This window comes from Rosa rugosa, chromosome 4 (assembly GCF_958449725.1).
Source record: "Rosa rugosa chromosome 4, drRosRugo1.1, whole genome shotgun sequence".
NCBI classification, from domain to species: domain Eukaryota; kingdom Viridiplantae; phylum Streptophyta; class Magnoliopsida; order Rosales; family Rosaceae; genus Rosa; species Rosa rugosa.
The window spans coordinates 10,187,278-10,212,229 of record NC_084823.1 but is presented as its reverse complement, the minus strand read 5'-3'; the positions used below and the strand labels follow the sequence as shown (position 1 = coordinate 10,212,229).

Below are 24,952 nucleotides of genomic sequence, written 5' to 3'. Positions count from 1 at the left end.
ATACAGTATAATCCAGCGTTTGCAGGCACATTAAAAAAGAGAACATCATCTAATAACCTGTCTCAAAGTGGATCAGAATTCATCGATATAGATATTATTTTTTTTCTTCAAAGATGCTTAACAGAGGTTGTTAGAGATTAAACATGCAATATGGACTGGAGACGCTAGATGGCTCAAGTCCCAACTTCTTATATTCTATAAACATCAGCCTATTCAGGATGACATCACTAGGTGTATTATGTGTGTGTGTGATAAGCTTACAAGAAACAAGATGGAAGTTTGTTTGAAGTTGGGATAGAAGATTAGGTATTGTATGTTAGGTATTCAACAAGAAACAAGATAGAAGATTAGGTATCGTATGTTAGGTATTTGTCTTCAAAAATGCTTAACAGAGGTTGTTAGAGATTAAACATGCAATATAGACTGGAGATGCTAGATGGCTCAAGTCCCAACTTCTTATATTCTATAAACATCAGTCTATTTAGGATGACATCAGTATGTGTATTATGTGTGTTGAATAAGCTTACAACTTCTCAAATCTAATACCTAACATTTGATACCTAATCTTGTAAAGGTGATCTCCAAACACCCAGTACTTTATCCATGATTCTCCACCCAACATCAACAAAAGTAGGCAGTAGGGGAATGTTCAATTAAGGATTTTACGTCTTCACCGAAACCTAAGGCTCAATTCAATTAATGCCTCAATCCCAATGGTCGGCTGATTCTATCTCCTTTGTTTCAAATAATAATACTCCAGTAAATATTGTATTAGACTGTAGCTTTTTCTTTCTTTTTTCTCAAAACGAGCTATAGTGTTAGACAATAGACAAACTTAAAATACTACTCAAACCAAACTTTTTTCTATCTTATCTGGATAAGTTCCAGTGAGAATCTACTTCCAAGTGAGAATGAATTTTTTAGCACAACTGGGTACATTTCAGACAAGATCACTAGCAATTATGAATACAGACAATACCTTTCATTAATGCCGTTAGCTTTGGAATGCCACCATAGTATCCCAAAACTCTGCAATTTTGCAGCGAACGAGTAACAATCAGAAGAGCATCAAGGAGTGGAATCCCTTCAGAAATGATATTTAAGATTGTGGAATGGCCACAGAAGTCTGCTGATCGGACTGTACTGCTATTTACTGGATTAACCATGGCAAAGAAAAAAGTAAATGGCATGGCAAGAAAACAGAATTTGAAGGAAGATCATAATCACTAATGTGGAAGAAAAAACAGCTATAAGGAACAATTAACCACATACATTAATCTCAATATAATATGGACCACATTCAAGAAAATAATTCATCAAATGCTCTCCAAACAAGCAGACACATATACATTTCCAGTAACATTGAAAAAGGAACAATGTAGATCGAAACAATAACACTGATGTCATTTAAAATACTGATATCAGGCTTTTATTCTGTGGAGTTTAAGAAGGCTTTCCTACTTCATTAATCCAGTGGATATGTTAATTATAATTTTGTTTGCTAAATTTTAAAAAAGAAAAGAATAATAATAAGGTTATTGAAAGAATGTTGCTATAGTAGCCATCCGACTAAGAGAACGCACTTCACGTGCCTTTTTCTTCTTCTCTCAACACCTAGCCGTTACCAAATCCCGACTCCAATTAGCCTCCGTTAACCTCCTTTTCTCTGTAACTGAGTTGTCTGGACTGGTGGCAAACGCTGGCGTTTGTCTTCTCTGCCCTTCCACCGGGAACTGCCGCAAATGTTGCTACATACTAACTATTCCAGCAAGACCCAACCATCCCAACAGTCTCAAGCCTTCAATGTTTTCTTTTTTTTCTTTTTTGAAAAAGAAACAGTTTTTATTGAAAACTGAAGAAAAGCATAATACAACAAGGTGGGCAAGGAGTCCACAGAAGATAAAACTAGGCAAACAGCCTAGCAAGTGCCTTAGACTACGGCTGCTTTCCAATCTCCCCAGAAACAGAAGCCCAAAGAGACACCCAGAACCTAACTCTCTCCCAAAGTAATCCCACCTCTTCACCACTATAGACTTCAAAGATTCTTTTATTTCTTTCCTTCCACACCATCCAAAAGCAGATAGATTGTGGCTAAGCAAATCAATGCTTCCTAGAAAACATCCACTATAGTGGAAAGCCTGAAGTTGATGTCAAGGTTAGTTTAAGTAAAGCCAAAAAAATATATATATATATATATATATTTGTTTCATTTTAATAGAAAAGGTCAAAAATAAAAAATTAGGACTTCTTATCCTCTGTTGTACTTCGTGCCCTTTTCAAAAAATTTGTTACTCATTCTAATTCTAACTAATGAAAATTGAAAATACAAATATAACTTTCCCCAAGGTTTTGCTAGTCAAGACACGAGAAGACCATTCTCAATTGGACGTTATAAGAGATATCACACAGAAACCAGAAAATATCATAAGATAAAGAACGAAATTCTCTTTTGCAAGAAGCATTCGATGCAGCAGCAAATGCATACCATACCATTTAATAAACAGTAAATATGAAGTTCAACTTACATTCAACAACCATAGCAGTTAATTGTGTAATCTCTTCAGTCAATACTAAGATGACTTCTGCGGGATGTCCAGCAAAGCAACCAATAACTACATCATCAGACTCTGCATGTTGGATGGTAGTCGAAGCAGCCTCTGAATTTTGGTCAGAATTTACTGGTTCCCAGTTCTTGTATACAACTAGGAACTGCTTGAGAAAAACATGAAGCAGCCTCCTCTTTTCCACCTGCATATTCAGTGAGGACAATAATAAGAAATCATATCTCACAAGGAACAAGAAAAGCTAGTTCCCATTCACTATTATCAAAGCATTTCCTTTCAAAACAAGTTAGAACTAACGCGGGATTTGGTCAGATCTTTACAAAGACGCCAGGCCCCAAATTGTGCAAAGGAATGTTATGTAAAACATTTTACTAAAATCATATCTTCTACCAGAAACCCAACCTAAACTACAGAAACCATTCCTTAGTTTTCCTGGTTGTTTGGAAAACAAAAGCAAACATACAAAAAAATGTATTCAAGATCATAAGAGGATAGCAAGCTTGGGCATCAAAAAGATCAGTTTATATTATTTGACTATCCACGGGTTAGGTGAGTTTATTATCAAAAGCTGAGTAAGTGAAAAGTATTTATGTTTTATTTTTCTTTGACCTGTTGTGCGTTACGTGCTTGGTCATCAGCTCATGGTTAAAAGATATCTATTTTTTCAATTGCTATAAATTAAATTCTACCAACTAACTTCATGAAGGTGCTATTACTCTTTTCTTGTGAACATGTAATATATATGGCCCACCAAGAAAATGAGTTAGCTACTGTGAGAACCAAAAGAATCCTAACATTGTTTTTGGCAAGACAGTGAACCTGGACATAATTCATAAGAAAAAAAATCTACAAAAAGCACCTAAAAAGTGCAAATCAATTATTTTTACATGAGAAAATAGATTCAAGTAGCCTCGTAGTTAGAGAACCTTCAAGAATTTCAAGAAAAAGAATTTGACATTGTACCTTATCGACAGCTTTTTGATATCTAGCCCAAAGTATATTTAGAACCGCCTCATCTCCAACTTCACTGAAAAAATAACAAGCAAACCATCAACAGACCCAGTGCTGATATAGTTTATAATTCTGCACATTGATGCCCATAAAATAGGTGTAACAAAAGGAATGTGTAACAGAAGGAAAACTAAATTAGGGGAAACAAAAGGCTTTCAAAATGAAAACAAACAAGTTCAACATCTTACTTTCAACTGATACAAGATTACAAGGTCCCACACATAAGTACATGAAATTTAACAAGAATCATCTCTAATTTGCAGTACTGTACAACATTTGCCTACAGTGTAACAACTTGTAATAATCAACAGTATAAGAGTTTCAAACTCATGTTGCTAGCTTAGAACTGATAACATGTCAAGTTCAAATCAAATTTGGTAATAGGACAGGGAGGGAGTGACCTGAGAGCCACAAAATTAAAAGGCATCCAAATTACAAAGAAAAGGAAGTTTATCAACTAGTATCAAATTCCTGAAGCAATACAAATAAGAAATAATAATAGAAAAATAAAAAAGATAAACACTTTTGGCCCTGGTAAGGAAATAGTGTGGATTTTAAATGCCATTTTCAAAAAAAGCACCTCTTCCAAATGGTACCATTAGTGGATGCAAATAACCCTAAAACAGATATTTCACCCTCTCTTTTGGTTTGAGTAGAATCCCACCATGGGGAGTTTAATTTATAAGATCTGGGAAGTTTAATATAATTTCAGCCTCTCCACTCATTGGTTTGGATGCTCTAATTTTAACATTGCATCAGAACATGCAAATTATATCAACCGCTTGTTGGCCCCAATTTATGGTAGTAGCGGGGAGATTCAAGTTCTTGGAGCGATATAATTGTAACTTTGGAATTGCTCACATCATTCACATGTGCTACAAGTCAACCATCCAATATTTTTTTTCCTTTTTCTTTTTTATTTTGAAAGCTCTTGGAGTTAACTGAGGGAGGGTTGGGAATTGGGTTAGGACTAGGCTAGGTCAGGGTTCAATTCCTCTCCAATGTAACCAAAAAAGGCGGAATGTTGTAATCTCTAATTCAGCTGATACCCATAAGGCTGCCAGATACTTCACCCCAATCCAACGCTCCTCCAAACCTACACCTCTATAATCTTCAAAAATTATTCTATTTCTGTCTAGCCAAAGAACCCATATGACAGCGAGCATACTGCATCCCCAGAGAACTTTAGCCTTCTTGCCTTTGCCGAAACCAATCTACTTTTTTTTTTTTTTTAAAGAACAATCAGATATCAGGAATGCCAAAACCAGATCTACTGGCAGTTAATAAAGCAAGACTCCCTGCTGGAATCTCCCAATTCAACCCAGACCCAAAAATAGCCTCTCCCACGCCAACCACGCAATATTGATTCATGTGCTTGGCCTGATGCCTGGTCGCACGAGGGGCGTGTTGGATGATGTAGAATCCTACGGCGAGGAAACTTGAGTAGCCTTTTTACCTTCGCCGTAACAAGTACTCCTTCCACTTAATAGAGCAAGACTTCCTGCTGAGATCTCCCAACCCAACCCGGCCACTAAAATAGCCTCTCCCACAAACAAGAAGCAACTTAACACTGCTAAGAAGCAACTTAACACTGCACAAAGACATTATCTACACTATGGGGAGAAAAACAAGAAATTTGGTCTTATTTTCTGAAGAATATCAAAACGAGTAACCGTCCCATGTGCCACCAACCAGCCTAAGATCTTTGATCTTGGGTGGAAATTTAGCCTTCCATATAATACTTGCAGTTAAGAAAGCAGAACCAAAATTATTCTCGATCAAAAATTTATAATTGAAAAGTGAGAATTCCAGCGGATTCCAACTTCAATCTCCTCCATCCACAATAGAGTCATCCAATTTGACTTTCTAATAACACCAGCAACTAAGACAACTCCCTTACCTCTTCAGGGTCCCAGCCATTACCCTGATAACCACTTCTTATTACAGCATGCCATAGAGATTCTCCTTCAATGGAAACCTCCAAATTCATTTTCTTAAACTAAGGCATACACGCTCAACATGTATGTGTGATCGACACAGTTCTTCAAAAGGTTTAATTTCACATGGCTTTAGCATTCTTGTGGACGCTTTAACCAGATAGGATGATTTATACCTAAGACCTATCTCATCCTCACCCCAAGCCTTTAACAACTGACTCAAGACCTTTGTTAGTGAGAAGATGAATAAGATCCTCCTATATTTTAGATTTTTGAAAACCATAACTAAGCAACACAGTTCTTTAGTAAAACGTTCAAAGTGGTTTACATGATCTAATATAGCCATCCACATAAACACATAACATATGACAATTATAGATAACTAACGTGCCAGAGTATTATAGCCAACCTGAAGCGGATCCTCAAACCAGGGGCAGAGAACCTCTGGGAGTGCGACCCTGAGAAAGAATCTCCATCGTGGCCACCGGATGTCCTTCGAATAAGGTCAGCAACACCCTTGACGATATTCATGCTCTCACCGCCAAGATGTCTATATGAATCAATACTCTATAATCCAATAATTGGGATGCCGGTGGTAAGGCCTGCCCATCACCTTCAGCAAACTCGCCTTTCTATTACATAGCACACAAATCACCATTATATTAGCAAAACTTGTCTCATTCACTACAAAAATTAAAAGAGAACTAAAAATTTGTCGCCACTAGAAAAAAAAAATACTAGAATTTTGTTTTAGGGAAGAGTTACAATGAGAGCAGCTCAGTTAAGTTCCACAAGAAAAATCGGCTAGTTATAGTTGACTTTCTATTTTCTTGCAAAAAAAAAAAAAAACACCAGCTCGTTTTCCATTTACTTCCCCTGGATTTCTTGGAAAACTAAATTGATACTGTATCCAACTATCAATGAACTACTACTACTACTACTTACGCGCAAAGCAACCTGAACTTTAATCAAATAAAAAAGGAATTTGAGAAACAATATTCAGCAAACCATTGAGATATGTGATGAAAACGAATGCAGATGAAGATTGATAACTTTCAGACCAACAAGTAGGAAGAAAAGAAAAAAGGAATGGGATCAGCGATGAACAAGAAGTTGAATTGGATAATTAGATAATGAATTTGAGGAAGGAAATGCTAAGAACCTGATCGGATCGCAGAGTCGGAATTAATGGATTGGATGAATTCTAGGGTTTTTGATCGGAGATCTGAGCCTGGAATTCTTCTGAGCGCGCACTTTCGTCTTCAATGGCGTCAGTGTGTAATTGAAGAAAGAAAAAGGGAAGAATGAGAAAGAAGAAGAAGAAGAAGAAGAATGAACCCCATTAAGTTGTTAAATTTCAAGATTACCCCTGGTGCTGGAGGCCGGTGACTCAGGTGGAAAATTCTTAAAAAAAAAAAAAAAAAACTGTGACCGGTAAGATACGTAGGTAATAACTAGGATTAATTACAGTTTACCCCCTGAGGTTTGGGGTGTCATCATTTCACCCCCCAAACTCTCAATTTCACTTTTTTACCCCCAGAACTTTCCAATTTCAATCAGTCGTGTCCAATTTCTCCTATTCCGTCCAAATTGGACTTTAACTTTGACTTTTGAGGGGTAAAATGGTCATTTCAAGACAAAAAAAAATAAAAAATTTCATTTTTTTTTTTTCTGTTTTTTCGGTTTTTATTTTATTTTATTTTATTTTGTCTTCAACCTATACACCACAAGTTATAATAGGTTTATAAAAAAAAAAAAAAAATACTCTATGTGGTTAAAAGCCGCTCGCTGGTCTACGATATTTGTTATATATCTCCGATAAAGTAAAGAATTTTAGGATATATCCCCAATAAAGTGAAGAAATATCTGTAAAAAATAATTTTACACTTTATCTGTAAATAAATATCTGTAAAAAATGATTTTACACACTCGCTGGTCTACGATATTTGTGATATATCTCTGATAAAGTGAAGAATTTTAGGATATATCCCCAATAAAGTGAAGAAATATCTATAAAAAATAATTTTACACTTTATCTGTAAATAAATATCTGTAAAAAATGATTTTAAACAGATATTTCTTCACTTTATTGGGGATATACAAATATTTACAGATAAAGTGTAAAATTATTTTTTACAGATATTTCTTCACTTTATTAGGGATATATCCTAAAATTCTTCACTTTATTGGGGATATATCTTAAAATTTTTCACTTTATCGGAGATATATAACAAATATCGTAGACCAGCGAGCGGCTTTTAACCACCTAGAGTATTTTTTTATTTTTATAAACCTATTATAACTTGTGGTGTATAGGTTAAAGACAAAATTAAAAAAAAAAAAATAGAAGAAACATAAATTTAAAAAAAAAAAAAAAAAACGAATTTTTTTATTTTTATTTTTATTATTTTTTATTTTTTGTCTTGAAATGACCATTCTACCCCTCAAAAGTCAGAGTTAAAGTCCAATTTGGACGGAATAGGAGAAATTGGACACGACTAATTGAAATTGGAAAGTTCAGGGGGTAAAAAAGTGAAATTGAGAGTTTGGGGGGTGAAATGATGACACCCCCAAACCTCAGGGGGGTAAACTGTAATTAATCCTAATAACTAACTAGCAAATTGACCCGGCGCAATACTGCGGTTTTTTGTTTTTTGTTTTTTTAATTTCAATGTAATAGATGAATACTCGCAATCTAAAAAATATCAGCTTTACTTAGAATATGATTTGTTAATAAATTTTTTCCATGATTTGTAGAAATTTACAAATATAAAACATAATTGTTCTCCCATAAAAAAAAAAACCTGAAAGGATATAGTAGAATTGTAAAAAAAAAAAAAAAATAGCAGGATTGTAATTTCAATCAAAAGTCGGGGTAAAACTATAATTTCAATAAACAGTGCTTTGAACAATGTTGCTCTAGCAGCTTTAGTATATGTATAATTTCTAGTCACCGGACAAAACGATTTTACATTTTTACCGGACTTTTATCAAGACTGAACACTGTCGTTTGGGTGCCTTTCTTTAATTTTATTCCTATTATAGATGGGAATTTCTCATTTTCCATATTTAGGGAATTCACATTGGTGTTTTCAACATAAATCAAATTTTTTTTTTTTTGAGAAACAAAGATAAATCCTCCTTCCAAACTCTAAATTCTAGAGCAAGCTTGAAGCTGTACACCATAGAGGAGAGAAAACAAAACTCGGTCACACGAATCAGCTCCTCAACTCATGTAATGAATCAGTCAAGACTCGCACAGTAAGAGAGAATTTGAGTGGTTGATATCTGATTTTATGGCTCATCTCAGCAATCATACCAACTAGACTCCATTAGCATAGCACCAATAGGGTTGATCCCTTTGGTGTTGATAAAAAATTGAGACTCGAACTTAGGTGCTATAATTGCAACCAAACAAAGTTACTAATTTTGCCGAAGCACAATTTTCTGTCACTTTATTCTAATATGTTGCCCTCAAAATTGATACAACGCATATATAAAATTCATTGCACATGGCATATAAAAATAAAAATAAAAATAAAAATAAAATTCCAATTATGCCTTTTTTGATGATCCATCTGAACTTATATCTTCGACGAAACTAAGGCAGACTATATCGATAGGGTTACTTAAAACGTCAGTGTGCCTTAGTCTTAGTTAAAGTAATATCGAGGCTGCTTTGAATTGCAACTCACATGATCTTATTTAAGGCAATTTGCCTACTTCGAAACTAACAAATGAGCTCATGTGTTTCAACACATTATGGTTTGAGTCAAACTGAAAAACCTCTCTCCTGCTCTAAAATCAAATAGGGAAAGGGGGATAATTGACACAACATAAGTTTGGTTATTGGGGTAGATAGGTGTTGGTGGTGAAAAATTCTGATTAGGAATTTGACCCAACAACTAATGAGGAGTGGAGCAGGAGCTGAACCAGGGACAATCGAAAAGCTTCTATTCCTTGTTGACCCGATGTTGACGAAGCAGAGATCTCTCTTCGCTTCATAACTTTTCTCCGCTTTGTAACCTCCCTTCGCTTCGCATCCTCTATCCACCTTCGTAACCTCTCTCCGCTTCGTAACATTCTTTCTCTTCGTAACTTCCCTCCATTTGTAACTTCCCTCTGCTTCGTCACCTCTCTCTGTAACCTTTCTCCGTTCCGTAACCTCTCTTCGCTCTATAACCTCTCTCCGTTGCTCCGTAACCTCTCTCCGTTGCTCCGTAACCTCTCTTCGCTTCGTCATCTCTCTCCGTTCCGTAACCTCCCTTCGCTTCGTAACATCTCTCCGCTATGTCACCTCTCTGCGCTCTGTAACCTCTCTCTACTCCGCAGCTTTGATGAGGAAGCGAAGACTCCTCTTTGTCGTCGGTGCGAGGAATGGGGTACATGCAAAAGACCATCTGATGCCTAAGTATATTTCTGAGTTGAGTGTAGAAATCTCAACTAGAGTTCGATGGCATACATAGTCGTCTTGTCCCTATTTATAGGTGACTTACGGCTTAGGCTGCAAGTAAACATGCATGGCAAGTCGTTAGTGATTTGGGTGGTAAGTCACAATTAAGGTCGTGTTTATTCCCGCAATAACCACCACTTATGACGGCAATGATTGCCATATTAACTGCGGTAATGATTACTGCATTAATTACTGCCATTATCACCTTTTAATTGTTTTGATTGTAGGATTAAATTGGTTGACCACCCTCACAATGCCCCTAAATCTCTTTAGACACTCGTCCTAAGAGGAAATTTCCAAAGCCTAGCTTTGACATGGTCCCGGCTCGTAGTTGCCCTCTCTTCTGATGTCGCACAGTCTCCTTCTCCCTCCAGTCTCGATGGGGTTTTCACCTCAAACTTTGACAAGGTAGTTGCCTTGAGGGGGGGTTGTCATTTCGTTGGGTTTGATTATTCATTGTAGACACCTCCTTGAGCATAAGCGTTGGCCACCTTGACCATGACGCTGGTCTCCATGGCTGTGATGGCAACTGTCCTACTCGAGGAACCAGCTTCTACTAATCAAATACAACAGTCCTACTCGAGGAACCAGTTTCTACAAATCAAACACAATTGTCCTACTCAAGGAACCAGTTTCTAAAACATTAAGGCAACTGTCCTACTCGAGGAACCAATTTCTACAAATCAAACACAACCGTCCTATTCGAGGAACCAGTTTCTGAAGCATTAAGGCAATTGTCCTGCTCGAGGAACCAGCTCCTACCGATCCAAGCAATTGTCCTACTCGAGGAACTAGTTTCTACAAATTGAACATAAATGTCCTACTCGAGGAACCAGTCATATATACAAATTAAGAGGACTATCCTACTCAAGGAACCAATCATACAAATTGAAGGCAACTGTCCTACTCGAGGAACCAGTCCCAGTGATATTATTCATGCCATAATTACAAAATACATGATTTCGATAGTCTGAATGGGATACAAGCGTGCACAAAAATCACTAAGCAATTTTATTTTTCTTAACTGATTTTTACGAGTCGTACCAATCTTTTTGTCAAAATGAAGTCACAATATTATAGTACCTTCTCCATTACTCTCGATGGGGTTTTCACCTCAAACTTTGACAAGGTAGTTGCCTTGAGGGGGGGTTGTCATTTCGTTGGGTTTGATTATTCATTGTAGACACCTCCTTGAGCATAAGCGTTGGCCACCTTGACCATGACGCTGGTCTCCATGGCTGTGATGGCAACTGTCCTACTCGAGGAACCAGCTTCTACTAATCAAATACAACTGTCCTACTCGAGGAACCAGTTTCTACAAATCAAACACAACTGTCCTACTCAAGGAACCAGTTTCTAAAACATTAAGGCAACTGTCCTACTCGAGGAACCAATTTCTACAAATCAAACACAACCGTCCTATTCGAGGAACCAGTTTCTGAAGCATTAAGGCAATTGTCCTGCTCGAGGAACCAGCTCCTACCGATCCAAGCAATTGTCCTACTCGAGGAACTAGTTTCTACAAATTGAACATAAATGTCCTACTCGAGGAACCAGTCATATATACAAATTAAGAGGACTATCCTACTCAAGGAACCAATCATACAAATTGAAGGCAACTGTCCTACTCGAGGAACCAGTCCCAGTGATATTATTCATGCCATAATTACAAAATACATGATTTCGATAGTCTGAATGGGATACAAGCGTGCACAAAAATCACTAAGCAATTTTATTTTTCTTAACTGATTTTTACGAGTCGTACCAATCTTTTTGTCAAAATGAAGTCACAATATTATAGTACCTTCTCCATTACTCAAGATGAATTTCGGCACGTGGACTTTTCCATGATCCTTCTAGTTGCCTTTATTTAAGTCATTTTATACTGAAGAAGTTTACCAGCCTTCATTGTTGCAAGGATTGCTGGTCACACTCCCTGGAGCGAGCAATATCGACTTCTCTCACCCTCGTCACTAGCCTTCGATTGGGGGGGGGGGGGGGCAGATTCTCAAATATTCCTTCATGACTATATCTTTTGTATATGGTCACAGGGTGAATCATAAACCATTCTTTCGGGGGATGATCTTTAGGGTATCCTTCTATTATTACTCTGAATGTCATTCTTAGTGTTATTTCATTCAACTTCTCTCGAGGCGACGACAGCAGTAACACGGGACTCTTGTGCCTCCTTCGCCTTTTCGATCCGAATTTCACCCTCGACTCTTGTAATGATGTCATCCATGTTTATTGGGGGTTTGCGCAACAAACTCTCTTATAAGGGTGTGCTTGGGAGGAGTTCGTCTTTGAATGCAATAGCGGCAAACTGAGGTTTATAGTTGACGTGTCGCATTTCAACCTTGAACCGTTGGAAAAATTGCCCTATTTTCTCCCTTGTGTTTTGTTTGGTGCTAAAATAGAGTTGCCATATCCTTCCTCTGTTTCTGGCTACAGAAGTATTGCGAAATGAAAACGCGGCTCAACTTGTCAAAGTTCGAGATGGAGTGAGGCTTAAGATCTTGGAACCACATCGTTGTCGGCCTTGTGAGGCTTGACGGGAAGAGTTTGCTCATCAGCTTCTCGTCGGTTGTTTCAATGGACATCTGCTGTTTGTATCCCTTAATGTGATCTACCGGGTCGGTGGTTCCATCGTACAATCGAAACGTAGGGGTGGTGAATCTTTGCTGTTTTGCAGTATTCAAGATGTCATCGGTGGATGGAGATTTCCTAACATCCCGTGCGATCTCAGCGGCAAGCTCTCGAGGGCCGGCCCTTTTGCATTCATCGATCATTTTCTCCATTTTATCGCACCACGATTCATTATGTGCCCTCTTGGATTGGCTCGTACCGGTTCCTCCATTTAGTCCTGCATTAAGCGCGCCTACCACCCCCTCGACGATAGATCCTCCAAAGCCTCCACAGTTGCTTCGATGGCGCTTGCGCTTGTGACTATGTCGGTTGGTCAGATGAGTCGTTGTCGGGCTGTAGAATTTTTTCAAGCTTTCGCGGTCGGCAGGCATCTTGGTCTTGTTTTTCATTTTGAAGTTGCTCAAGATCTTGCGGCAACCTTTGAGTCTTATCGACCTACGGCAAGTTCAGGTCTCCGATTGGGTTTGGGGGTTGGTTTTCGTCACTCCTAGTCCTTAGTGATAAAAAGGGAATTCCATCAGGTGCAGCTCTCGCTATCATTTTTTGGAGAAACGTGTTTCCCACAGACGGCGCCACTTGTTGGTGAGGAAAAATTCTAATTAGGAATTTGGCCCAACAATTAATGCGGACTGGAGCGAGAGCTGAACCGGGTACAATCAAGAAGTTTTGATTCGTCTTTGACCTGACAATGAAGAAGTGGAGAATTCTCTTCGCTTCGTAACCTCCCTCCACTTCCTCACCTCTCTCCGCTCCGTAACCTCCCTCCGCTTAGTCACCTCTCTCTGCTCCGTAACCTCTCTTCGCTCCGTAACCTCCCTCCGCTTCGTCGCCTCTCTCCGCTTCGTAACCTCTCTCCACTATGTGACATCTCTTTGTTCCGTAACCTCCTTCCGCTTCATCACCTCTCTCCGTAACCTTTCTCCGCTCCATAACCTTTCTTCGCTTCGTAGCTTTGATGAGGAAGCGGAGACTCCTCTTCGTTGTCGGTGCAAGGAAGGGGGGTACCTGCAAAAGACCCTCCGATGCCTAAGTCAGTATATTTCTGAGTTGAGTGTAAAAGTCTCAACTAGAGTTCGATGTCATACGTGGTCGTTTTATCCTTATTTATAGGTGACTTACAGGCTTACAGCATAGGCTGCAAGTAAACTTGCATCACAAGTCGTTAGTGACTTGGGGAGGGGGGGGGGGAGTCACAATTAAGGCCCTGTTTATTCTCGCAATAACCACCACTTATATCGCGATGTTAACTGCGGTAATGATTACTGCATTAATTGCTGCCTAATTGTCTTGATTGTAGGATAAAATTGGTTGACCACCCCCACAATAGGCTCAACGTTTTTCTCATGGCTCCAACTGTTACGGTCAGAATATAGCTTAATGTTTCAAGCTTGCTTTTCTAATTCAAAAGGTTATAAGTTTGTGATGACAATAAAGGTTAATGTGGTTTTCTAATAAATGAACTTCGTAATGTAAGGCATGTGTTTTAGGGTCTTGTTAGGGCCACCACATCCAAACAGCTCATGAAAGCAATGACTGAAAATTCGAAAATTTCGTTTTTTTGAAGGGACGATATATCCTTTACATACCACGTATCTTTCGGCCGAAACTTTGGAAATTTCCTGATATTTCGGGAAATATCGAAATAATCGCGATATATTGTCGAAATCTGAGAACTTTCCGGAACTTCCATCCTGAAAGTCAAACTTTCAGGTCATTGACTCTCTCACATGCAAGGTCCACGGCCCACCACGTGGTGGACCATTGGTTGATCATGAAAATTCAATCAAAAAACCAATGACAACACCAAGGATCGAGAACCTTGGTCTTCCAATTAATCATTTAAAGCCTTGGCCAACTCCGCTGCAACTACCTTCATGTTATGTTAGGCAATGTTGTAATATATATTCATTTGTCTAAGAATCTGAAAACTTAGATATATGTCCAATCAATAACTAACTTATAACAATCATGGAATATATTGAATTATTTTTTAACAAATGTTCAAAAAATTTACACCAACATTTCTTATTTTTACCAAATGTTCAAAAACTACAAAGGGGAGGTATCATTTAATGACTATTCTTCACAATACACTCAAGACTCTACAAATAGAGATGATGAAGATAGTGAAGATTTTGTACCTCATAGGTCTTCTACATGGTTCTAAGTTACTCATGAAATTCAAGGTGTAATGTATGATATGTACAAAGAATGTATATAAGGCGTGATGACCTAGCCTCCCATTGGGTTTCCAGCCATTAAAAAAAATTAGATGTTTATTTCAAAAAATTTCAGAGTTATCGGCGATTCAACATTTACCGTTTCATCTTAAATTATTACAAATGACTATATAATAATGTTTATTCAAGGTTTTCTTTTCATATCTAGTAGACAATTGATAAAACAAACATATCCAAAAGTTTCACTTAAAATTTCCATATTTTTCTTCAAATTTCCATAATTTTTCTTGATTTTTTATCGAAATCGATATATCATCGATATTTCCGTCGAAATTTCCGTTTTCGGGACCATCGATATTTCCTCAAAATTCGATATTTTGGTTATTGCATGAAAGACCCTCCTAGTTATGCTACTCAGGCTTATCTAGATGATGTAGATGATATCTCTAGACTCAGAAGGGCTTGTAGGAGGCATGTTGTGTAGTTCTCTTCTTTTTTGTGTTTTTTGGCCTCCCTGTAACAAACAAACTAAAAGGAAGAAAAAAATAAAAAATAAAAAATAAAAGGAGGTGTAAAATGGTAAAATCCCCAGACTAAAAACCCTCGCGCACAGAGTCGGTCAGTCGCTATTGAAGATTTCCATCAAACTCGTTATCTTCACTTCGCCTTCCACTCCCAGTCTCCACTCTCATCTCACCTTTTGAGTCGCACTCCGATTGCTTTTGTTGCAGCTTCTCTTCTGCAGGTATGCTTCAGATTTCATCAATTTTTTTTCTTTCTTTCTCCGCGGTATAGATATTTAGGGATTCAAACATGGAGAATTGTACTGATAAATGTGCAATTACTAGTGATTTGGCTAACAGTAGCTTCATTTTATGGATTTATATTAACAAATAGTTCTATATCGGTGATCATACTATTAACAGTTGCAGACCTAGTGATAGGTAGTAGGGTTTCAGAGTTGTTGTTTCATCAGAAATTGGATTCTAGTTCAGACGCGTGTTGAAATGTTGTTCATCACTACTGTCCTCTCGGTTTCGTGCTTTCGGTAGCTTTTTATAGGGAAATGAGGATCACTGAACTCTTGAGTAATTTTATATAAACAGTGGAAGTAACTGACAGTGTTTCAGTCAAAGTTTGTTTGATTATTTCAAAATGTGATGCTGTCCTGCAAGAAATTGCGTTTATTTTAAACTCTTTTGTTTGTTTGTTTTTTTTTGCTCTTTCTGGTCTGGACATAATTGAATTTGGAATTCTGTTGTGAGTTAGGGGTACACAACTGTTTAAACTTCTAAGTGTGCTAGTCTGGTGATATGGTTTATGAATAAGTCTGATTTGAATCCATTCTAAGTTTGATTGTATGCTGAATGAGAGATGCAGGTCGGTCCCAAGGCGGGTGGGTATTCACATTTTTGCTGAGAAAGATGAAGAATGTGGTGGGGATGGTCGTTTCCAATAAGATGCAGAAATCGGTGGTTGTGGCAGTGGATAGGCTGTTTCATCACAAGCTCTACAACCGATATGTGAAGAGGACATCCAAGTTCATGGCCCACGATGAGCACGATCATTGCAACATTGGAGACCGAGTATGTCTTCTATAATGCCTTATATCTTTTATTAAGTTTTGAACAAAATTACATGTAAGTTTACAAGCAAGAATATTACTTAATTTTATAATCATTTCATCAGGTTCGATTGGAGCCTTCACGCCCTTTGAGCAAACGTAAGCATTGGATTGTTGCTGAAATCCTCACCAAAGCACGCATTTATCAGCCTCCTTCACCATCAGCTTCAGCTGCAGCTCCACTTCATTCTAGTTCTTAAGGTTTTGCTTCCAATAACTGCTTTAGTATTCTATTCCTTTAACATTAAAGTAGCCCCTTTTCTTTTTCTCTTTCGGTTTCACTCATGTCTTAGCGTATTTGTGTCAGATTCTATAAACCATTTAGTTTAACTATTGAAATACTCATCTTCCAATTCTTGATTAATACTAGATTCCAACTGATTAAGGCAACAAGCTGATTTTCTGGCTGTAAACCTAAAATCAGAAAGAATGTGATTCTTGTCAAAACGTTATAAAAGATATAGTTTATAGATGGATATGGTGCATTAAGGTTCCGTGTGCATTTATTCTCGGAGCTAATACAGTAGTTACAGTACATGACATCACTGCTTCTCGGAGAAGCGGATCGCCACTAGTTTTTCGCTTTTTCGGCTCGTCTTGTTCTGACTTTCTTTAAACCGTTGGCTTTTCATGTCATTTTCAACTCCAAGTCTCCTAAGTAAATGGTCAAATGACTCAAGTGTAACATCTGTAAGAAATCTCCTAACGTAAATGGTCAAATGACTCGAGTGTAACATCTATGGCTCAGATCTGTTTTCGCTAACTGCTAAAGTTGCCTAAAAATGTAACTGAACATGACATTAGCCAATCATATGCAAGACGAAATTGAAACTTAGCAAGCTGTTCAGCTGCTTGTAACAATTTTCCAACATCTAAAAGTGTGATTCACTTTCATTCTTTTTGGCAGGTGAAGCTTTATCTAAGGCACCTGAGAGGTTGAGATGATATTAGGTTTAGCCAAAGCTAGTTCCCATAGTTTCCGGAATATTTTGTTTGTATGGGTGAATGCACCTTTTCTAGTCCCAACCTAATTGGGTGAATTTATATCCCCAATTATGTACTGAATTATCCCACCAGAAACTTTGGATAAATTCTACAATTGAATCAATGTTTTGTTATGATATCCACATTGATAGCTCATGAACATTGGTTTGGTCATTGAGCTTTGTATTAGTGAGAAAATTTTTGGTTGATTTGGTTCTTACCATGGAAGGTCTAGATATAGGAAATTTTTGGTTGATTGTTACTTCATATGGAAACTCTAGATATATATATATATATATACAGAGCTTCTCCGGTGCGGACGTCCGCACTTTTTGCTTAGGTGTGGATTTCCGGTTTTGACCCACTTTCCGATCACATTTTCACATCTTAGCCGTTCAGTTTTTAGGTCATAATGTATAGATCACCTCTACAAAATTTCAGCCAATTTGGTGATCGTTAAGGCATCCAAAAATGCAATTTACCATTATAAATACGAACGGTTCTGGTTCGACAGATTCGGTCCGTTCGTGTAAATTGCAATTTTGGATGCCTTAACGATCATCAAATTGGCTGAAATTTTGCAGAGATGATCTATACATTAGGATCTAAAAACTGAACGGCTAAGATGTAAAAATGTGATCGGAAAGTGGGTCAAAACTGGAAATCCGCACCTTTTTCTTCGGTGCGGATATCCGCACCTGAGCAAACTTCTATATATATATATATATATATATATATATATATCTACACATATCTATATGTTTGTAGATTTGCATTTATATTCCCTTTTATATTGAAGCTTAAATAGAATAAGTGCATCGATTATTGTCTTGCCAACTGCATTTCTATCCATTTTGGAACTTCTATGGATTTGGGAACTCCTTGTTTATACGAACTCACCACGTGACAGTATGTTTGCCGCCACGTGCAACTTGTAACATCATGTGCCACCATCATGTCAGTTCCACCTGCTCTCTTAAGGCATCTCTTCAGTTTGTGTCTTGTTGGCATTCACTTTCCTTCATATGATCTCCTACTGTAGTTCTATCCAGATCCTATTCTTCCACTATCTTGACACTTCTCTTGACCCCCCTTTCCTATGGATTTGCCAACAACTTCTAAATCTAAAAAAGTTCGGCGAGAGAAAACCCCATGTCTCTACAAGGGCATACGAATGAGGGCTTGGGGTAAATGGGTTACAGAAATAAGAGTTCCAAAGTCTGGAGGAAGGATATGGTTGGGCTCTTATGATACTGCTGACGAGGCAGCTCGAGCCTATGATGCAGCTGTATATTGCATTTATGGTGAATGTGGGAGATTCAATTTTCCAGATTTCAGAAGGCCAGTGCTTCCTGCAGGCTCTATGGTTTCCTTGTCCAAGGGGGATATTCAGCAGATTGCCATGAATTTCGCTTCAGCTAATGTACCAGAGTCTTTGCCGGTTTCAGCTACTGTGAAAACTGAGGTACAAGCTGATACACCCACTTCTCCAAATGTACTGGTTTCTAAGGATATGGCAAGTGCATATGAGGTAAAGGTTGATCCTCTTGCCCCAACCTGTGCAAGTGGAGCAGGTTCTGCTGATCCACCTGAAGATTTCCACCTTGATGATTTCCGTATGCTGGATACAGATTGGATAGCTGATTTCTATTAGGTATTTTTGTGCAAAATAGGATGTGTATTTGCATTTCTAGTGTATATGTGTATTTATGTGCATATATGACTTTCTATCTGTGTATTTGTGAGCATATATTACTATGTATCAGTGTATTTGTGTGCATACAACAATTTGTGTGTGTATATCCACTTGGGTAGTCTAGGGTGAGACAAATTGTCAATTATGGATATCACATCTGTCAGTGGGACTCAATTGAGGCTCTTAAAATGAGGACTTTTTAATCAAATGCATGATGATTTGTGTGTTGAGGAAATAATATTCAGTCATCCAACCGTTGATTTAAAAGTCCTCATGGAGTCTTCATTTAAAGCTCTCCCCATATATGTTATCATGAAAAGTGGAAACTCTTGTTGCTCCTGAGGAAATATCCATTATCATGAAACTCCTGTCTCAGTAATGGATAGCAAGTGTCTAGAGCCTAGCTTAAAAAGAAAACAGAAGTATGCAGGAATAAAGAGTAGGGGGTTTTTCTGACATGATGTAAGGATGAATTATCTGAAATCCATGTTTCTTTTCATACAAAACATAGTTTTATGTTTTTACCTTGTATGCAAAGCAATTTTTGACTATAAACACCACCCGAAATCCGGATTGTTGGAGTCCTTCCTTGCAGATTGGTATAGTATGCACATTCATCCTTTTGTTAACCAATCTCATGTTTTTTGTAAATGTGGTCATTTTATAGGTAACCAATGTCCATTTTTAGGAAATTTATCCAAATGAATGACTACCTTTGCTAAAATGGTTTTGGCAATTAATATGATGTGATGCAAAAGAAATCAAGTGGAGCAAGGAATTTCATCTCCAGTAACTTTGTATAGATGCCTTTTACTTCCAGACAGGGAAAAGAAAATCTTTGGCACTGTCTCTAGTTTTGCAGTTTTTTTTAGTGTTTGTTTTTAAGTTTTTATAAACTATTGGTGAATTGAGGACTGCTTAGATTCAAAGTGTTGTATGCATGCCCATTGAAAGGGTGTGGGCAGAAGAGTAATCGATTCACAACACTTAATGGGTGTTGTTTCCTTGTTGGAAGGTGTATAAGAAACTGAATTTCCTATTTTTCCTGTCTTTCTCCTAAGTTAGTAGCGTAGTGAAAACAAAGGGAAAAAAGAGAGCTGAGGAGGTAGGATGGCTGTGGAAGAGAGCTGAGGTGATCCCATTTATATTCCTTTATGAATATAAATTATCTTTTATATTCAAGGAATAACATATCTTTGGCTCTCTGTACCATTTTTTTTTTCTTCTTTTAAGAATTGTTGGTTATGAACTTAAGGTTTATGTGATTAGTGAGTTTGAGTGACTAGAGTTGGGGTCCCAACAGGTTCCTTAAATTTTAGGTGCTATTTCCTTGTTGGGAGGGAATCATAAAACGAATTTTTCGAAGCTTCCCTCTAATTTTTTTTTTTTTCTTTCAAGTAGGCCGTCACAATTACTACTTCCAGAACAGAACTGTGTTGTTCTCCCTTCTTTATTTTGGGCCTGATTGTATCTTCAAACTGTGGGCTAGCCTGTGTTACAATTTCTTTTGGTAATGTACGGATTGGTCAATCACCATTCGATGTTGTCCTCGGCCCTTCTTAGAATTCATCTTCAGCCGGTAACTCTTTACGACACGAGTACCTTTTATTTTTTCAAGGGCCAAAAAAAAAAAAAGCCAACAACAACACCCTTAAACCTTACAGGTCCTAAAGATTTTTTTTTTTGGTTACAATCGGACCCGTTCACTCCACCAAGTAAGGGAGCAAGAAAGGGCTAAGGCTCAGCCCAGTCTGAAACGAATCCCGAAGGCACTCCACTCTTCTTTTTTGCGTAAAAAGCGTATTTAGCAGCCAAAAACCCCCTCTTTCCTCGACGTTTGATCATTTTTTGAATCCCACTCCACGGAGGGACTTCAAATTAAAGCGAAAAAGAGGCGGTTTCCGGGATATAGCTCAATGTGTCAACGGGCCTTTCCACTCTGATCGAGAAGGGTGATTCAACCTCTGCATCTTAGTGTCCGGTAGTGACATAACCTCAGTCTTGGGGAGCTCATAGCGCATAAGAGATATGAACGGGGAGGTTTTTCTTTACTTTCCTTCTGCGTGCCGTCCTTGACAAGGGCTTAATCCACTGGACCACCTGGAACTGTTCTTGCCTTTAGGCCAGCCCAATAACAACCTCTTCTGGTACCAAACCTCTTGAGGTCTTTTCTCTCCCAATGCCGCCGAAGGTGACCTATTCACAAGATAACAAGCCGTGTTGATGGCTTCCGCCCAAAGCTCTTTACCAACACCCGCATTGCTCAACATACACCTTGTATGTTCCACCAAAGTTCTATTCATGCGCTCCGCCACCCCATTTTGTTGAGGGCTCCGAACAATGGTATTATACATGACAATTCCTTCATCTTTGCAATAATATTTGAGAAAGACTTTGTTTACAAATTCCAAGCCATTATCGGTTCTAATCACCTTGATGCACCTTCCGCTTTCTTTCTCCACCTCGGTCTTGAAATGCTTGAATGCCATGAAAGCTTCATCCTTTGACTTCAAGAATTTTACCCACACTTTCCTTGAGTAATCATCAATGAAAGATATGAAGTATGATGCACCTCCACATGATTTAGTGCGAGATGGGCCCCATAAATCCGAGTGAATGTAGTCAAGTATGCCTTTTCTAGTGTGACTCCTAGCCTTGAAGCTTCGCTTATGATGCTTCCCATATACACAAGGCTCACAAAATTCCTTGTCACCAAAGCACGAGAATAAGTTCCCTTTTCATCAAGATCCCCATACCTTTTTCACTCATGTGACCCAATCTTCTATGCCATAACCACACTGGAAATTCATCATGTTCTATCACCATTTGTGCACCATCAACAACCGTGCTTCCAAGCAATTTTTACAAGTTTCCAACCCGAATACCTTTCATGACAACCAAAATACCTTTGGAGACTTTAATAACTCTACCTTGCCCGGTGTATTTGTAGCCACGAGAATCAAGCTTCGAAAGTTAAATCAAGCTTTTCTTCAATTCTGGAACATGCCTCACACTTTCAAGTATTCTCACAATGCCATCAAACATCCTTAATTGCACGGTACCAACACCCATGATTTTACTCATAGAATTTTTTACCTTCTGACATGCGACTTCCCTAAGCTACTACACTCGACCAATGATCAATACGACAAGATGAAGCCGTTTTTCGGCCAGACGACTACTGGTGGTTCGTGAAGGGCACCGAGGGCTGGACCGGGGTGGTTATGGTGGCGTTAATGCTCGTGGCATACACATTGGCTCAACCTTGGTTCTGTCGCAATCGACTAAGAAACCCCCCTAAAACCCTAAAGAAACTTACCGGGTTCAATGCCTTCTGGTACTCCCACCACCTCTTTGTCATAGTGTACACCCTCTTTATTATCCATGGATACTTTCTCTACCTCTCCAAGAACTGGGACAAGAAAACAGTAAGTGCTCCTTCAAATTATTGTACTAGTCCAGTGAAGCAAATTTTATAAACGGCAAAGCCCTTTGTTACTTTCTGCTTCATCACTTTATAACATGCTTGTTTTCAAGAATGGTCATCGCAGCCATGGATGTATCTGGCTTTCCCAGTAATAATGTATGCATGTGAGCGTTTACTTCGTGCTTTCAGATCTGGATATGAAACAGTGAAGATTTTAAAGGTATAGTTACTGTTTTTTAAAGTTGTTTAATTTCTTTCCAGCAATAGCTAATGCATGTTTTTCTTTAATTAAGCCACCATTTCATAACAACCCAAAATGCCAAATCCAATTTATACATCAGAAAAGGCAATTAGTTACAATTGGGTTACCTACTGAAAACGAAAACCATACATTAGAGTGCTACTAGCTACATACTTAAAGTACTAGATAAAGCTAAACCCCCAAATTTATTCTTTCCCCTAGATTAAACTTGATCATCTTCCTATATCCACATTACTTGATACCATAGCACAAAGCCACAAACCATCACCATGCACTTGATCACTTACACAAGCAGTATAAGCTTCCCTCCATACACTACAATGTCCATTAAGCCCTCATTGCACCCCCAAGACTTCACATAATATGGCACCCATTTTTATTTTCATCACTGAACAAGGCGAAGGTATCGGAATCGGCGGAATAGTAGGGATGTGGTGGATAGTTGGCTTGTGGTGGATGGGACGGCGGTGGCGGATGGTTTTCAAAATGATACGATGGCGGCTCAACCTCAGTTCCCCCCAAACCCCAATGTGCATACGTGTGCGTCTGAGAATAAACAGGTTCTAAAGATTTACGACACGAGTACCTTTTATTTTTTCAAGGGCAAAAAAAAAAAAAAAAAAAAAAAACCAACAACCACACCCTTAAACCTTCAGGTTCTAAAGAGATGCAAAAGCTCAAGCGTGATATGAACAGTAACATGCCCAAGTGATTTGACGATTTTACCCCCTGTTTGTTTCTTAATTACTACGCTGCCATTCAATTTTCAAAAAGTGATTGGGAGACGGGTAGCGAGAGAGATATTCTGAGAGAGAGAGAGGTCTTTTTTTTTTTTTTTTTTGAAATAGTAGTCCATCTTCTTTTATTGGATTAAGTAGGAGGGGTCGCCCTCAGTACAATATCACGAATACATTCTGGGGTTGAGTTCAACCAATTGAAACATAGAGCAGACTCAAAAGCTAAGCTTGCTAGTCGATGCGCTGCTCGGTTACAACTTCGGGGAGCAAAGCATGCACGGACCTGCTGCAAGCTTTGGATGGTAGCCTGGATGTCCTCAATTAAAGTCCCATACTCTGTGAGGACTGGAGAAGCACTGCAAATGTCTTGAACGGCAATCTGACAGTCAGTTTCAATAATCACAGACTGGTAATTTCTCATCCTGATAAGCTCTAGACCAGCCTGTATAGCCAGAAGTTCAACATGGAGAGCAGAACTCACAAAGTGGACAACTTTCTGAAATGCAGCAATAACTTGGCCACTAGAGTTTCGGAGAATGCCTCCAAGTCCACCCTTAGTTAGTTAAGGCACAAAGGCTCCATCAAGATTCAGCTTTAATGTACCTGTAGTTGCAGGCTGCCAATGTTGTGTACGAGTTTGCGTTGGTATTTCATCACTAGCTCGTGACCTTTGGAAGTCCTCTAGCCAAGTCATACAACTGAGTAAAATATCTGTAGGACTCCGAGGAGTACCCTCCCACATTTGTGAGTTACGATTTGTCCACAGTCCCCATATAAGCATCAGTAGCTTTTCAAAAGTCTCAAACTTAAGACTCAGCGCTCGTTCCAACATCCATTCTTTGAAATTTATTTGAGGAAGCAAAGAATTCTAGAGATGGAAAGGAGCTTGAGATAATAGAGTAGATGCTGGAAAGGAGCTTGAGATAATAGAGTAGATGCTATAGGGCACTTACAGAAAATATGGGAAGTGTCCTCCAGCTGATGGTTACATAGAGGACAAATAAGCTCTCCCTCATAGCCTTTAGACATGAGTTTCACTCTTGTAGGTAACAAATCACAACAAGCTCTCCAAACACAGATTTGCACTTTGCCATGAACTTTAGCCTTCCAAAGTCTCCTCCACAACTCTCGGAATGGATCACCACCAGATGATGATGCAAGAACATTGCCTAAGACTTGTTCTCTAGCCACCCAATAGGCACTTTTAACAGTGAACCAACCTCTTCGTTCCAACCCCCAGAACTGCTTGTCAGGATTATGTTGTTGACTAAGAGGGATACTTAGGACTTTAGTAGCCACTGTAGGGTGAAAGACAGCATGTACCAAGTCCGGTATCCACTACCTAGTGTGGGAGTCAATAAGGTCCACCACATACTCAACTGGAGAAAGTACAGGCCTTTGTATAAAGAGCAGCGAGCAGTTGGGAACCCA

At 38.4% G+C, this 24,952-nt stretch overlaps 3 protein-coding genes across 6 annotated transcripts in view; 2 read left to right on the top strand and 1 right to left on the bottom strand.

Annotated features, from left to right (window-relative positions):
- LOC133742452 (BEACH domain-containing protein B) overlaps nucleotides 1-6,834 on the bottom strand; it is a 34,779-nt gene extending 27,945 nt beyond the window's left edge. For all 3 annotated transcript variants that reach the window (XM_062170109.1, XM_062170110.1, XM_062170111.1), the window contains exons 1-5: nucleotides 6,675-6,834; nucleotides 5,922-6,144; nucleotides 3,528-3,591; nucleotides 2,526-2,748; nucleotides 980-1,153 (exon numbers count right to left, since the gene is read on the bottom strand). In XM_062170109.1, coding sequence (XP_062026093.1) covers nucleotides 980-1,153; nucleotides 2,526-2,748; nucleotides 3,528-3,591; nucleotides 5,922-6,043 — 583 coding nt within the window. In that variant the 5' untranslated portion in view covers nucleotides 6,044-6,144; nucleotides 6,675-6,834. The remainder of the gene's footprint in view (nucleotides 1-979; nucleotides 1,154-2,525; nucleotides 2,749-3,527; nucleotides 3,592-5,921; nucleotides 6,145-6,674) is intronic.
- An 8,543-nt stretch (nucleotides 6,835-15,377) lies between these two features.
- On the top strand, nucleotides 15,378-19,135 carry LOC133707277 (uncharacterized). Of its 2 annotated transcripts, none has more exons than XM_062132840.1 (4): nucleotides 15,378-15,536; nucleotides 16,172-16,377; nucleotides 16,481-16,616; nucleotides 18,310-19,135. In XM_062132840.1, the coding sequence occupies exons 2-3, from the start codon at nucleotides 16,216-16,218 to the stop codon at nucleotides 16,613-16,615; spliced, it is 297 nt and encodes a 98-aa protein (XP_061988824.1). In that variant the 5' UTR covers nucleotides 15,378-15,536; nucleotides 16,172-16,215; the 3' UTR covers nucleotide 16,616; nucleotides 18,310-19,135. The 2 variants fall into 2 exon arrangements, with proteins under 2 accessions (XP_061988824.1, XP_061988822.1); XM_062132838.1 differs by lacking the exon at nucleotides 18,310-19,135 and adding an exon at nucleotides 17,323-17,616.
- LOC133744310 (ethylene-responsive transcription factor ERF015) lies at nucleotides 18,574-19,053 on the top strand. Its single transcript, XM_062172442.1, has one exon. It carries the CDS (start codon nucleotides 18,574-18,576, stop codon nucleotides 19,051-19,053), a length of 480 nt encoding a protein of 159 aa, XP_062028426.1.
- Nucleotides 19,136-24,952: the final 5,817 nt, after the last annotated feature.